This window comes from Drosophila arizonae, chromosome 5 (genome assembly GCF_054131065.1).
Source record: "Drosophila arizonae isolate 15081-1271.41 chromosome 5, UAZ_ARI_1.0, whole genome shotgun sequence".
Taxonomy (NCBI): Eukaryota; Metazoa; Arthropoda; class Insecta; order Diptera; family Drosophilidae; genus Drosophila; species Drosophila arizonae.
Window position 1 is genome coordinate 24099404 of NC_142925.1, and position 13808 is coordinate 24113211.

Here is a 13808-nt window from a genome sequence, read left to right on the forward strand (position 1 = left end):
CAATCGTGTAGTTCTAGTTACATTGTCCGCTGGGTCCAAAGTCCATTGACTATTCACGCCATAGTTCCTTGTCGTTCAGTGACGTCACACATTTATGTAATCTAATTTTGTTTCGGTCAGACGACGAATTTTTTTCGGAAACTGCGCATTTTCTAGTGGCGCGTTTAGCTACTTAAATACTCCATGCATATGCACATACACACACACATACATATATAGATAATACATATGTATATATACAAAATACAAAATACTATATGCTTGTGCTTGTGCGTGGTCTGTATGGCAGATTGTCAGTGCCCCGGTTCGAGTTATTAACACACATTAACTATACTACATACATGCATATATACATATGTATATGTGCACAGCTTGGCACATGATAAAATATACTCGATGCAGCACCCGAAATGTCATCAAACTAATTTGCAGACAAATGAAATAATGCTCTCTAAGCGTAGATTAAATGAAAAGTGTAATCATACGAAAGTTATTACATAAAGTGCAGCATTCGCCTGGGGCTTCTCATTGTGTTCAGTGGACCAGAAGGAGACGTTGACTAAGACAGCTTACCAATTGACAACTGCTTAAATAGCATTTAGTATGTTTTGTTTTAGATTCATTTTTATTATTTTATTATTATATACTATATACTATATATATATTTTTTATTTATATAAACATCTGCGATCGTTAGCAAAGACACTGTGAACATAGATATGTGAGAAACATGAATGTCCAATAAATAAATTCAGAAGTGTTGTGTATGTTGGTTAACTGTACAGCGAGTTATCATATAATATATATCAGCTTTTAATTGCCATTAATATAGATTAAATTATTCGCTTCTTTTTTGTCATATACATATATAGAAAATATGTTTTATAAAATTTGATATTTTTATTAAGAAATTATATATTGATCGCTTCTATAAAATATTTTATTATATACTTTTATATACTAAACATAGTATAGCACCATATACTTTTGTATAAAACGTAGTGTTAGTTACTTATTTCGCACACCTTATTGTATATATTGTGTCTTCTATGTTGAATGCCTATACTAATGCCCATTTTGATAAATTTCTCCAATTTCTATAACATATTCTCTATTAATGTATAATAAGTATTTTTCGATCGATAAATTGTGCGCATTCTCTCAAACTAACCTTTCTTCATTTGCGTCGAATCGAATCACGAAGCGCTAATTAATTTGCCTGCTAATTTAAAGCGAATGAATATTTAATAAATGTTTGTGTTGTTTTATCAAATTGACAGCATTTATGGGGATACGCGGGGAGCTCTATTGTTTATCTTTTTCAAGTTTTGCCAACTTCTTGAGCTGGCATTTTCGGTCCGCAAAGCGAAGCCCGAACCCCGCCCAGATCAAATATTTACTATAATTTGCGCTGCTACCGTTTGGCTGGATTCGCTTTTAATACGGCTCTTAAATGTATTTATTTTGCGTATTTATTTTTTATTTATGTCATTTTTATGTGCCATGAGCTCGCTAATGATAAGAACTGACCATAGTTAAATAGTAAAGAGCTCTCGCTGGCCTTCTTATGGCAAATGCTCAAAAACTCAACTGCGAGACTCTCATTATCAGCTGTGACGCTTCTAGCAATTATTCGGTGCAGACGACTCGACAATATTTGATGGCAGCCACGCGCACAGAGCAAGCGAAGAGTTCAATTTCAGCTGATTAGAAGAACACAAGATAGCACATGTGAAACGTAATAGGTATTGGACATAGGAATGGGAATGGGAATGGGAATTGGAACAGGAATGGGGATTGGAGTGGGAATTCGAAATGGGATCAGCAATATTTAGCTTGGCACGCTCTGCAGTGCGTTTGTTCTCTTGGCATTTGGCAAATGGCAATGCGTTTTAATCCGAGGCAGGTCTAATTATTAGGAGAAAGACAATAGATGTGCTCAAGAATACCCTAGACTACACAGTAGCTGTGAAGTCCATCATAATCATTCTTTCTCTTAATTATAAGAGATATTCAAATAATTATGAAAAGCGCAGACCTTAAGATACCCTTCCCTTGTAGACCTTAAAGGTGAACACAAATGTTTTTTCTTATGGATCCAACGTGATATACAATACAATATGCCCTGAAATTCCTTTAATCCCTGTAAATTCCTATACACAAAGACCTTTTGTGAAGCATTAATGGAGCTACTTTATTTACACAATCTTTTCAGATTTGCTTTTGTTGACTGTACACTGATTTCTTAAATTAGCAAAAACAAAGAGAAGAACACAAAATGTATGTTGACTAAATAATACCCTAGTTTTGCTGAAATTTATCACAAGAGAATTACTTTTTTGCATGCCAGAATCGAAAATATTACTTTTAGTATAGGGTATATTCGCCTCTGACGCCCATTTTTGTGGGCATGCCGCAACGCATGCCGGCAGCTGCTCTTTGGCACATTTTATTTTCGTGTAGCATATTTATTTTTATTTTTATTGCGTTTTTTACTCGTTGCGAAAAGGAATACGCAAAAAATTAACAAGCGCGTGTTTTTCTACTTATATGTATATATAAATAGCATATAACATATATACATACTTATACACATATATATTTATTTATATATATGGAAAACTTATATGTAGTTGGGTGTGCTTGGGTGTATATACATGTAGACGTGGCACTTTTATTTTTGGATACGTGGCAACAGTAAATGGAAATCGAACTTTCAGCTGATTTCCACCGCTAATTTTCTAATCAATTTCTTCGTTCTTCGTTAAATGGCTAGCCCTTTCATTCAGAGAACTTTAAGTTGGCTCTGAACAAGTTCATCATCCAAGTCATCTAGCCATGGCCTTAGTTTCAGCGCCAGACAGAGCACAATCACACAGACAGTTAAGGGCACACTAGCCACACACACACACTTACAGTGGTATTGGACGCCCCTTTTCACTCTTATCAGCTGGCCATCAGAGCAAGCACTCTAAATCAAACCAGTTCGCCCAGCTCCGGTTTGAACCAGTTGCCACCAATACCAATGTAAAGAACAAATAATTGAGAAAATTAAAATTAAAATTGATGCCGACGCATGGCTAAAAAAGTTAAAAGTCGAAACAATATTTATTAATTTTATTATTATTATTACGATTATTATTTTATTTTGTTACAATATAAAAGATCTACAGAAATGGAATGTGCCCAATTGTGTATAGTTTCTAATAAAAAATCGCTCAGCTGTTGGGCAATTCATTCACAGTTATAAACGTCATAACATATTACCATATAATGCAATAATCAGTAATTGAACTATAACGTTAGGGAAAATCAGTAGCAGGATGTATACAAGGAAAAAAATTCCATCTGAGCATAAACATTAGTATATATGTACATATAAAATATATTTGGTTTTTATTTTTTATTTATTTATTTATTATTTATTTATTTATTTATTTTTTTTATTTTTTTGGGAACTTCTCTATATGTGCCGTATATAAAGAAATCAGCTATGAACTGGTTTTATAGCTACATATGTAGGAATTTGAGTCGCATATGCTATGAAAGGTTTTTCCATAGCGACTTGACGTCACATACTGTTAATCTGTATATATATACATATATACAATCAATCTATATATGTACATAAGAACAGGAAAACTTTGGAATTTAATTATATTTCACTAATTATAAGTCAACTAAAATCCGGGTTCGAAATTCATTGGCGAGAGTCTGTATAGTATTTAAAAAAATATATATATAATAATCGTAATATACTATAGTTGCTTGATGCTAAGTTTCCCTAGACAAGCATCAGCAATATTTTCTTCGAAAAATGATTGAAAATTATATATTTAAAAATATTTTCTGTGGAAATGTATTTTTAAAATCAGAAAATTAAAAGGATTTTGGAGAAATTTATAAATATGCTGGGAGAAATTACTTAATTCGACTATAGTTTAATATAAATATAAATGTATACATAAAAATAATATATATATATATATATTTATTGTACATTACATTTTTTTCTGTATGTGTCCGTAGTCCTTTGTACTCAACTTTCGTAGTCTGTCAATACATCAATACTATTGATTCTATAGACATTAATGTGGTACACCAGATACCAAAATATTGGTCATTTCGATATTTACTAAAATATTTATAATCAATATTTATTAGAGACAGCACATTTAGAAATTGTCCTACTTTTAAATAAGATCAAGATCAATCAGAATAGATTGTACTCTTTAGATTATACTTAAAAATGTCCAGTGAAAACTAGTTTAGAATTATTCTTTTTTAGTTGGTGTTGAGCAAGATAGCATTATACGATTATTTATGAAGTACTTCTCTCAAAATAAAGCATACAAGTTCAATAAATAAGCTTTGGTAGATTCGCTGTTTATACGATAATTATACGTACTCTCAGTACAATCTAGAATTTTTACTGCATTAAATATGTGCTGATAGGCTATAAGTAGTATAACATATATTGCTCACACTAATAACTCCAATAAGCTCCACTAATGTTGTCTGAGGAGAGACCCACTCAACAAAATATGCCACTAGCTCAGTGCCAAGGTCGGCAGTGTTGTTGAATGTTGTTCCACAAGAACTAAGTTCCAACTAATAAAACTAATACGTTAGTTCGATTTAGAGAACTCAAAAAGTCGTAATGCTTTATTTAATTTAATGAGGCTTTATGGCATATCAAAGTCCAAGCGACAACCAGAAACATCGACTCAATATGTGAGTGTGTGTTTGCCAGCTGATAAGCGAGAACTTCTACATAATGTAGGCGTATATAAGTTGTCTGTCTGCGTAGATTATAGAGCATTCCATTTATATACATGTGTGTACATATGTAAGTGACGTGGAAGGTAATATGCGTATATACATACATATACCAACGGCCCAAGCTGTGTCTATGCAGGCGCACTTGGATACAGTGGGTGCAAAGTCTCGTTCTGAGGCGCAGTTAAGCAACTGAGTGAAAGGGATAGAGAGAGAATGGAGACAAGACTATGGAAGGATAGCCAGTAAAATTATCATCAGCATAAAGTTTAACTCTCTGAATATGTACATTAATAAAAGAGTTGCTGAAATATATTCAAATACATTCAAATACTCTTTCTCTGTCTTAATATTTATTCAGAGAAGACAACTAGATAGACAGACAGACACCAGCTTAAGTTGGTCTTTTACCAAATGTATTTTGCAGTTCTTTTATTTTTCAAGCTCACATTTCTCGCAGTGCATATAAAATATATTTCACGTCATCGAAAATACCATCGATGGGGTATATAAAACATGTGTTTGCTCGGAACTATCGAAATTAAGCATATATACGACCATTAGCTATCTAATCTTATCAGCAATGAGGAATTCTTTGAAACCGAATCGAAATTCGAAATTCGTGTGATAATAAATAATTGCGAGTGTAGTAAACAAACAATTAACTGATAAGCTCTAAACAATACGATATAAACGTAATTAGCAGGTGAAATTTTCGTTAGTAATTTTGCTGCGCTTCAAATTGTTTTTATTGAGTAATCGAAATTCGAGACTTTTCCAATTAAGTGGAAAATATTATTATTGTTATTCATTCATTATTGTTATTCATTCAGGCAATTGAATTGCATGCAAAAAATATTATTGTATTTCGAATATTGTGTTTTTCGTTTGTCGTATTTCTATTTCTGTTCCGTTGCGCTCGATTGGGGGGCTCGCCTAGCGAACTAAATGCCAATGCGAGACGTCAATAAAAACAATCTTATTGTTGTCATGGGTTGTTCGGGCTGTCTGAGGTTATCATTCAGAGAACTCAGACACAGAGAGAGATAGACAGTTGCTGCTGTTGTCTGTTGTCTGTCTGTGGATTGCACAAGCACAACAATGTCTGTCACGCTGTGTATCTGGCAGATATATAACTGTAGCTCTTGGAAAAGAGGTAGACGCCAAGAGGAAACCCATGCAAGTCAAGTGCAAAAATTAAAGAGGACCGTTGTCAAAGCTGATTGACTTGGAAGTACCCTGTAGTTGTACAGTTGGCTGTCTTCCATATACATATTTAAACATTGAATTTGATATATATAAAACACAGGGGCACAAAGAGATAAACAGAGAGGAAAACAAACTTTAATCAACTTGCATCTCGATGCTGAGAACAAAATACATTTATAGTAAGTTGATCCTCTTATCATACTCGCACTTTATTTATATTGCTAGGGTATACGAAATGGTCAGCGTGTGACACGTTGTTGACCGGTCCAAAACACGCCACACACCAAAAAAGCGGCTATCAAAACAAAAGGCAAGCCAAACAAGTCTGCTAAAAGCCAAAAAGTTTTTTGTGTTTTTTTTTTTTCTTATTCTAAATTCTCTTCTTTTTCATTTTGTTTCTTCTGATTTCCAGAGTCCGACGCTGTTGCTAAGTGCCCCAAAAGCAACAGCAAAGATAGCACACCAATGCAAACCGCAGTTTGTGTTTATTTACGCACGCACACACACACGCATACTCATACGCATATGCACACACACAGGCTGTCAAATCAGCCAGCGAGTGGGTGGGGGAAGGCAGCTAAACTTGTCGGTCAACTGCAGCGGCGCTCTTCGCGCACAGATCGTGCTCGCCTGCTCCCACACACACAGATAGCACCGATAGCAGCGCAAAAAAAACTGGAGCCAAAACAAAAACACAAAAACAGTGCGCAGTGTTGGTCGGAATACAGTGAGGGACGTGCAGCGGCGTCAACTGAAAGCTAACAAAGAAACAAGGCACAAAGCAAAACAAAGAAACAGCTCGACGAAGCGAAAGCTTCTATGCCCACAAAAGTATGCAATGTAAGTTTGATCTGAATAGAAGCAGACAAAGTAAGGCATTCTATGATCAGCTGAAAAGTATGCTACACTTGTTGTACAGCTTGATTTCGGCTGACATTAATTACCATAGAGAGATAAGGTTATTTGCTCAAGTGGAAAGCTACGGGACAAATCTTGATAGCACAGTGCTAAGTGGACTGAATGTTATGAGAATATTATGAAGAGTTTTTTTTTTTTTTTTTTTGTTTGTATATATATTTTAAGCGCTGAATCTGTACAATGCAAGTTTAGTACCTTAACAACACAATTAGAATTTTTATATAACACCTAACCTTCTGATGTATTCAGGAGGACTTACAAATATATATTTACAAGTATCCCTAAACGACTTATCTCATATTTTTGGCAAAACCCAAGCGTTTTAATCGCCTTAGTGGTCTCGCAGGAAGCAATCTTCTCGCTAGTCTGCTCCGGTGTCTAGCCAGTCTGTCACTATATCGACTAGTGTGTCTCCCAATCTGTTCCTCCACAGTAAACAGTTTCAGATCTCGATGTAGAGTTGAGCCGCGCACATACCATGGGCAGTTTGTAATTTGCCGCAATACACGATTTTGCAGGACCTGTATGCGTTTATAGTTTGATTTTGCGCATATTCCCCAAATCTGCACACCGTAGAGCCAAATTGGGGCAACACAGTGGACATAAACCGCTCTCTTAGCTCTGAGTGACATGGTGCTGCGTCTGTTGAGCAGCCACCGCAGTTGTTGCATGCGTTGCCCACATCTCCTAGCCACTGCCTTAAGATGAGGACCAAATGTTAGACGCTTGTCAAGGGTGATGCCAAGGTACTTTGCCTGCGAAGGTTGATCAAGTGTTTCGCCATCTAAACGTATAGGCGGGGTGTGGCTGATGAAGGTTTTTAGGGTGAAGCAAGAGTTGGTGGTCTTGCGTGGGTTGATTTTCATGTTCCATCTTTTGCACCATGCTACTAGTGTGTTTAGGTAGCTCTCCACTCCATTCGAAGCCTCAGTGGGACATTTTGAGCTGTAGAGCACCGCTATATCGTCTGCGTAAGTAGCGAGAAGGGCTTTGCCAGGATTCTCCATGTGGCGCACGCTAGGGGAGGGTAGGTCGGCCGTGTAAATGGAGTAAAGCAGCGGCCCTAATACGCTGCCCTGAGGAACTCCAGCTCTCATTTGGCAAGGAGTCGAGTATGTGTTCCGTACTCTGACAATAAATTGCCGTCCCTCCAGATACGATCGTAGAATCCCGAAGTAAGGTGCTGGGAAGAGGTTTTTGATTTTGCTGAGAAGCCCTGTATGCCAGACCCTATCAAATGCTTGCTGCATATCGACAAAAACTGCGTTGCAGTATTCCATGTCATCAAATGCCTGAAGGATGTGCCTCGTCAACCGGTGAACCTGCTCCACAGTTCCGTGTCCTTCTCTAAAGCCAAACTGATGGTCCGGTAAGATATGACGTTCACTGATGATATTGCCAAGTCGATTGGCAATAAGTCTCTCCCATACTTTGGAAAGTGACGACAGCAGACTTATTGGGCGGTACGATTCTGGGTCATCCTCTGGCTTTCCTGGTTTGTGGATCATTACAATCGCTGCCATCTTCCATTGCTTAGGAAAGAATTCCACCCTCAGCATAGCATTAAATATTAAAGCTATGAAGATGATCGCCCGAGTAGGGAGGGCTTTTAGCGTTGCATTGCTCAGTCTGTCATAACCAGGTGCTTTCTTATTCGGCAAGGACTTTATGACTTCAGCAATTTCCTCAACCCTAACTGCCCTAATGGGTAAGGACATTTGTAGAGGTGTCTGTAGACTATCAGTGGTCTCTTCGATCTGATCAGCAGTGGCAAATTCATAGGGTGTGAACCTGGCTTCTAGATGCTTCGCAAACGAATTCGCTTGCTCCTCTTCGTTCTTAGCTAGATCACCGCTAGGACACCGGATTGGTACCTGCCTAAACGGTTGTCTCTTAAGTGACTTGGTACACTTCCAAAGCGAGTATCCAGCATCAACTGTATAATCCAAAGAAGCCAGCTTCTGCTCAAAGAAGTTGCTTCGAAGTTCTCTCAATACATTTCGTAGTTGCCTAGCAGCCCGGTTCCATAAGATTCGGTCCCATGGGTCCTGCGTTCTGATTGCGCGTCTACGAAGTCTTCTTTTTTGCAACAAAAGATCCCTGGCCTCTCTTGTTAGTCGAATTCCATAGTTGGAACCTATCTGGGGCTCAGAAGGTGTTGATGCAGCAGCAGCCGTATAAATGCTCTCAGTGAAGCTATTGACAGGATTGCTTAGGTAGTGCTGAAAGAGGCAACTACAAGCTTAGAAATATTATCATGAATTCTATTTGGATTATTTGAAAGAGTCAAGGCCAAAATCAAGGTGAACACCTTTCAAAGACTTGATAAGAGTTTACTTAGAGTCTAAATTTAATACGAATTGTGAAATTTATTAATCAGAAGAGGTGAAATTAAAAAATTTTTTGAGGATATGTAAGAAATTTGTCTTCTGCTTGAGTTATGCCTGTCTTGACCGGAAGAAAAATGTTTCCAAACTTTCTCCAAATTTCCCACAATACCACATAAAAATTAATTGTTCATATATAGATTAGGGATGCCTACTCAGAGCTAAATATAGGTTTGAAAGCATTTTTTATTTCGCTGCTCGCTTATAATTATTGTCTTAACGCTTTAAATAGGTTTTCATAAATACATGTACTCTTATTTATATTTAATATACCAAGAAACCCATTCAAAGAATACATAAAATGTTCGCATAGTTTTTGCTTGAACAACCGCAATGTGGAAATCTTAAAAGTGTTGCCTTCTTTTGAGCGCCCTAGAAAAACCTCAACTAACGCGGGCAAATTCATTGATAAAACGTGATTGGGAAAGGCTGAATGGGTCGACAAGGGGGCTGACAGCGCGCGTGAAAAATTGTTTATAAACAAACCACATGAGTGTAAAGTGTTTGTAAAATAGAGAATAAAAAAGAGGTAGGCAGAGAGAGGAATAGCGGGAGAGTGCAAATAGTAAGAGCTATTGTGGCTCGCTTTGTGGTCTTTGATGTTATCGCAATTGTTTTTCTGTAGCAGTACTTGCTATGCTTATTGTCGTCCCCGCAGCGAGTGTATTGATCTGTGGATTATCTGCGACATTAACATTGAGGCTCTCTCGTGGGAGTAACTCTGCGAGTGTATTTGCAAAATCTGCTCTAAACATACGCTCAATATGGAAATTTTCAGCTGAATAATAAATAATAAATAATTATGGTTTTATCACTGCGATAAGCAGCACTCGCTTAGTGTTGTAATATAGCCTAAAATTGAGGTAGGTTATTTGTTGCTTACGTGAGAAAACGTACAGGTAAGTTAAGTAGGCTGGCCAATGACAGGGGCTACCGGGAGGGTACCGTTAACCACCACACGACACTGACCCGCTTAAAGCTCTATATAGCTATATTTCTAACTGGTTTTTCATATGGAAACTCTTGAGACTCACCCGCCGCGCAGCAGTTGTACGCCTTTGAGCAGCATTTGCACTTATTGTGGTTTTCCCTTTTTCCTTGTCGCCTTTCACTTTATGCACGTTTCCTTGCTTTCTTTCGCTCAGCTGTTGCGGCTGCCAATTGAATTGCGTTTAATGAATTTATTTCGTTGTTTAATTTAATCAATTTGCGAATGCCTTAATGCGAATTTATATTTAAATAAAACTGCAGCAGAGCTAATTGAAGAGACGTGGCGGGCTTTTAGCTCTGGCAATTTTTCTTAGCTCCCTTCGCTCTCTCACTCTCCCTCTCTCGCCTGTCTCGGTCTCGCTCTACGCGTGGCACTTGTTGCGCTTCAACAACTGTTGCTGTTGCTGCTGCTGCTACTGCTACTGCTACTGCTGCTGCTGCTGCCGGGGCACTTGTTGCTGCCTTCACACAACAATCGAAACTGAAACTCTACGTCAGCCTGCGCGCTTAAGTAACAGATGTACTACACATTATTCAGAGTATTTGTACATACATTTTAGTCGACCGTTCCTCTGTGTCTGTGTGATTGAGTTTATTTCGCTCTTTCTCTCTCTCTCTCTCTCCCTCTCTCTCTCTCCTTCTCTGTGTATTTTTTATGCAGCGCCCGCTTGCTGATAAGATAAGCGGCATGCCCACATCGCCTGTCGATTGCCATGTACGTGCCACCCACCGCATGCACCAGACGACGCGCCTCCTCCTCCAAATGACTGCAACCTGCTCAGTTAAGCTCAGCTGTTGCCACACATCCACAGACACAGCCAAACACACACGGACAGCCAGACTCTCTTGCCCCAGCGCCAAATTTAAATGTTTGCTTATCGATGTATGTGGCCTGTGGCCTAAGAGGCGGCTGCCCCGCTTACATCATTCATCAGCCGACCAGAGCCAGCAGCCGCAGCCAGAGCAGCTTATCTTTTATTTGTGGCTCTGATTTTGCATACCCAGCAAAATTAGACAAAGAGAGGGTATGTTTCTGTAGCTGCTTGTGAAAGAACTCACAGTGATACGATGTACCCTGAAAAAGTTATTATACAATATCTATGAAAGGATATCTCTATCTCTTTGTGAACTAATTGCCTCCCACACGATTTATTTAAGTACTGTATGCACAAATCGACTTACAAAGAGCGTGTAAATTCGCCATAAACAAAACGAAAAATTTCCTACCCTATAGTTTGTTACTCGTGGTTTCCAAAAAAAGGATATTGGTCTCTCTTTGTTAAAGCTGTTATTTTTAAGCCGGTTTGTGCTGAAATAGTTTACCATTTCTAGCTACTCAACTTTAATACAAATATAGAGTATCTGTTGATTGTTACCTAAAATAATTAATTGACATTAATTGGCGATATTCTATTTTATATTGTTGAATATTAAAAATGTTTATTTTCTTGTTTGCAGAAGTAAGACAGCATAACAATATACCCTATAATTGTCAGGTTTAAGGTATTTAAAATATCATTGAAACTCAGGGTTAACTTTTGTATGATCACCTAGTTACACTTTTCATGAATATATTCTTTTAAATTACATATATAATTTATATATATTTATATGTCTTTAATGCCGACAAGTTGTAAAAAAAAAGTAAGTTATACAAAAGTTACTACTCTTTTCGCTCTCCGTAAAACTCATTGATGAAAAAAATGTTGTCCCCTAAGTTAAGCACAGGGCATTGGCTAGTCATTTAACATATATATTTGCCTTGTTTCGGCATACGCCCAGCTTATCATTTGATCAGTATCGGCACGTTTATTATTGTTATTCTCGCTTGCATACTTCAGTTGCCCCCATGTCACATTTAATGGTGTTTTTAATCAAAATTTGTACCATGAGAGCTGCCTCCATTAGCTGAACTATAGTCACACACGCTGCACTTATATAATGAGCACGAAAGGTGAGAGAGACAGTCGGCTAGAGTCAAAAAGAGAAATAGAAGAAGAAGAATGTAGATTGCTCATGACTTATCAAATGCTGAATTTGCAGCACTGCAAAAAAGAAACTCAGCCAAAACGAAACTTGAACCCTAGCGATAAGCCTAATCTTCACATGAGAGTTTCTTTTAGCTTTTGGCTTGTGAGAATTACAAATAAAAAATTATAAAATTAAAAAAAAAAAAATATTGCAGCGAACGGAGAGTAAGATGTCCATAAAAGACATTATGAAGACCCAGTAGAACGCTTTCAAATTTTATAATGTTTGTGTACAAAACATATCAGAATTACTGAAGGATGGAACTAAACTTTTCTGTTGAAATATGTAATTTAAAAAATAATCATAATAATAATAATAATTCAAAGTCTTGTTGGTTTTTGCTCTTTTTCTTGAACTTAACGCACTATTTATTTATATATCTTTATTTAATCATAATTACCTGCGTATATCATAATAATGTTTCACATAAGTAATTTCACTTTACGTTTTAAATACAATCAAATTTACACGAGTCCATGTTCTTTGCATACATACATATACACAAATGCATACATATATGTAATATGCACGTATAAATATATGGTTTAGTTCCCTTAAGCACTACGACAATAATTGATATACAATATATGTATATATATAATATATTTTTAGTATGTTTGAGTAAAGAATTAGTTGTGAAATAACTATACAATACGATATTGGTAACTATTTGGTTTCGGTTAACGGTTTGCGAGGATATGATCTGATGGCTCTTAACTGTTTCATTATAATTTGTATTTCGTATTCCATATATTTCCTTTTTTTGCTGTGGAGCGTTATACGTTTATAACACTTATGAGTACCTTATCTGTAAATCATTCAATTTGGGTTTATCTGGGTTCTAAGTATGTCAACAGATTTTATATATTAAGCTATATATATCTAAATATATTTAGATATATATAAGCTCTTCTTTAACTCAGCTGTATGCTTCCTCTGCTCTAGTTCTCTGCATCTATAGACTTATCAACTAACTCAACTCACCCAACGACCTGTCTCATCGTAAAGGTACATTAATCGAACTCTTAGATGGCTTTACCACCTCGCTACGATTTATACAGACTGTAAAAGGAAATTGGTGTACTGTACTATTTGGTTTATGTAATTTTTAAAAATCTCTTTTCGAAAAATTGTAAATCATAAAAAATCTCTGTATAAAGTTGCGCTTCCTTCGAAGTACAGTTCTGTCCAGTTCGTCATCATATCATAAGTATTCTCTATTTTTATATTTTTTTATGCTTTATTGTCTTCAACGTTTGCCGTTTACGAGTACTAGTTCTTAAAATGTCCGTGTTCTTCCATTCTATTTTTGATTATTCTTTTCTCGCTTGATCCGAAATCGAGACTTTTTAATTATATTCCTTTTGATTTTATGGGAACTGTGGATTGTTTAGTAATAAAAACCTGTTGCAGTGATTTTGCGGAAACCGAATTTGAAATTGGATTATGTATTTGCTTTTATTTTTGGATCTGTTAGAGTGAACTTAGGTGAGG

At 36.6% G+C, this 13808-nt stretch overlaps 1 protein-coding gene and 1 long non-coding RNA gene across 3 annotated transcripts in view; one reads left to right on the plus strand and one right to left on the minus strand.

Annotated features, from left to right (window-relative positions):
* LOC108616798 (phosphoenolpyruvate carboxykinase [GTP]-like) overlaps positions 1 to 12527 on the minus strand; it is a 19198-nt gene extending 6671 nt beyond the window's left edge. Inside the window, exon 1 of one of the 2 annotated variants that reach the window (XM_018012231.2) lies at positions 10328 to 12527. In XM_018012231.2, coding sequence (XP_017867720.1) covers positions 10328 to 10362 — 35 coding nt within the window. In that variant the 5' untranslated portion in view covers positions 10363 to 12527. Of the gene's footprint in view, positions 1 to 497; positions 644 to 10327 lie in introns of those variants that run through there. The other variant, XM_089470889.1, reaches the window with a different exon arrangement.
* LOC149268836 (uncharacterized) lies at positions 4523 to 7192 on the plus strand. The gene is made up of 2 exons (XR_016270405.1): positions 4523 to 6167; positions 6401 to 7192. It is a non-coding gene; the product is annotated as an uncharacterized LOC149268836 (long non-coding RNA).
* Positions 12528 to 13808: the final 1281 nt, after the last annotated feature.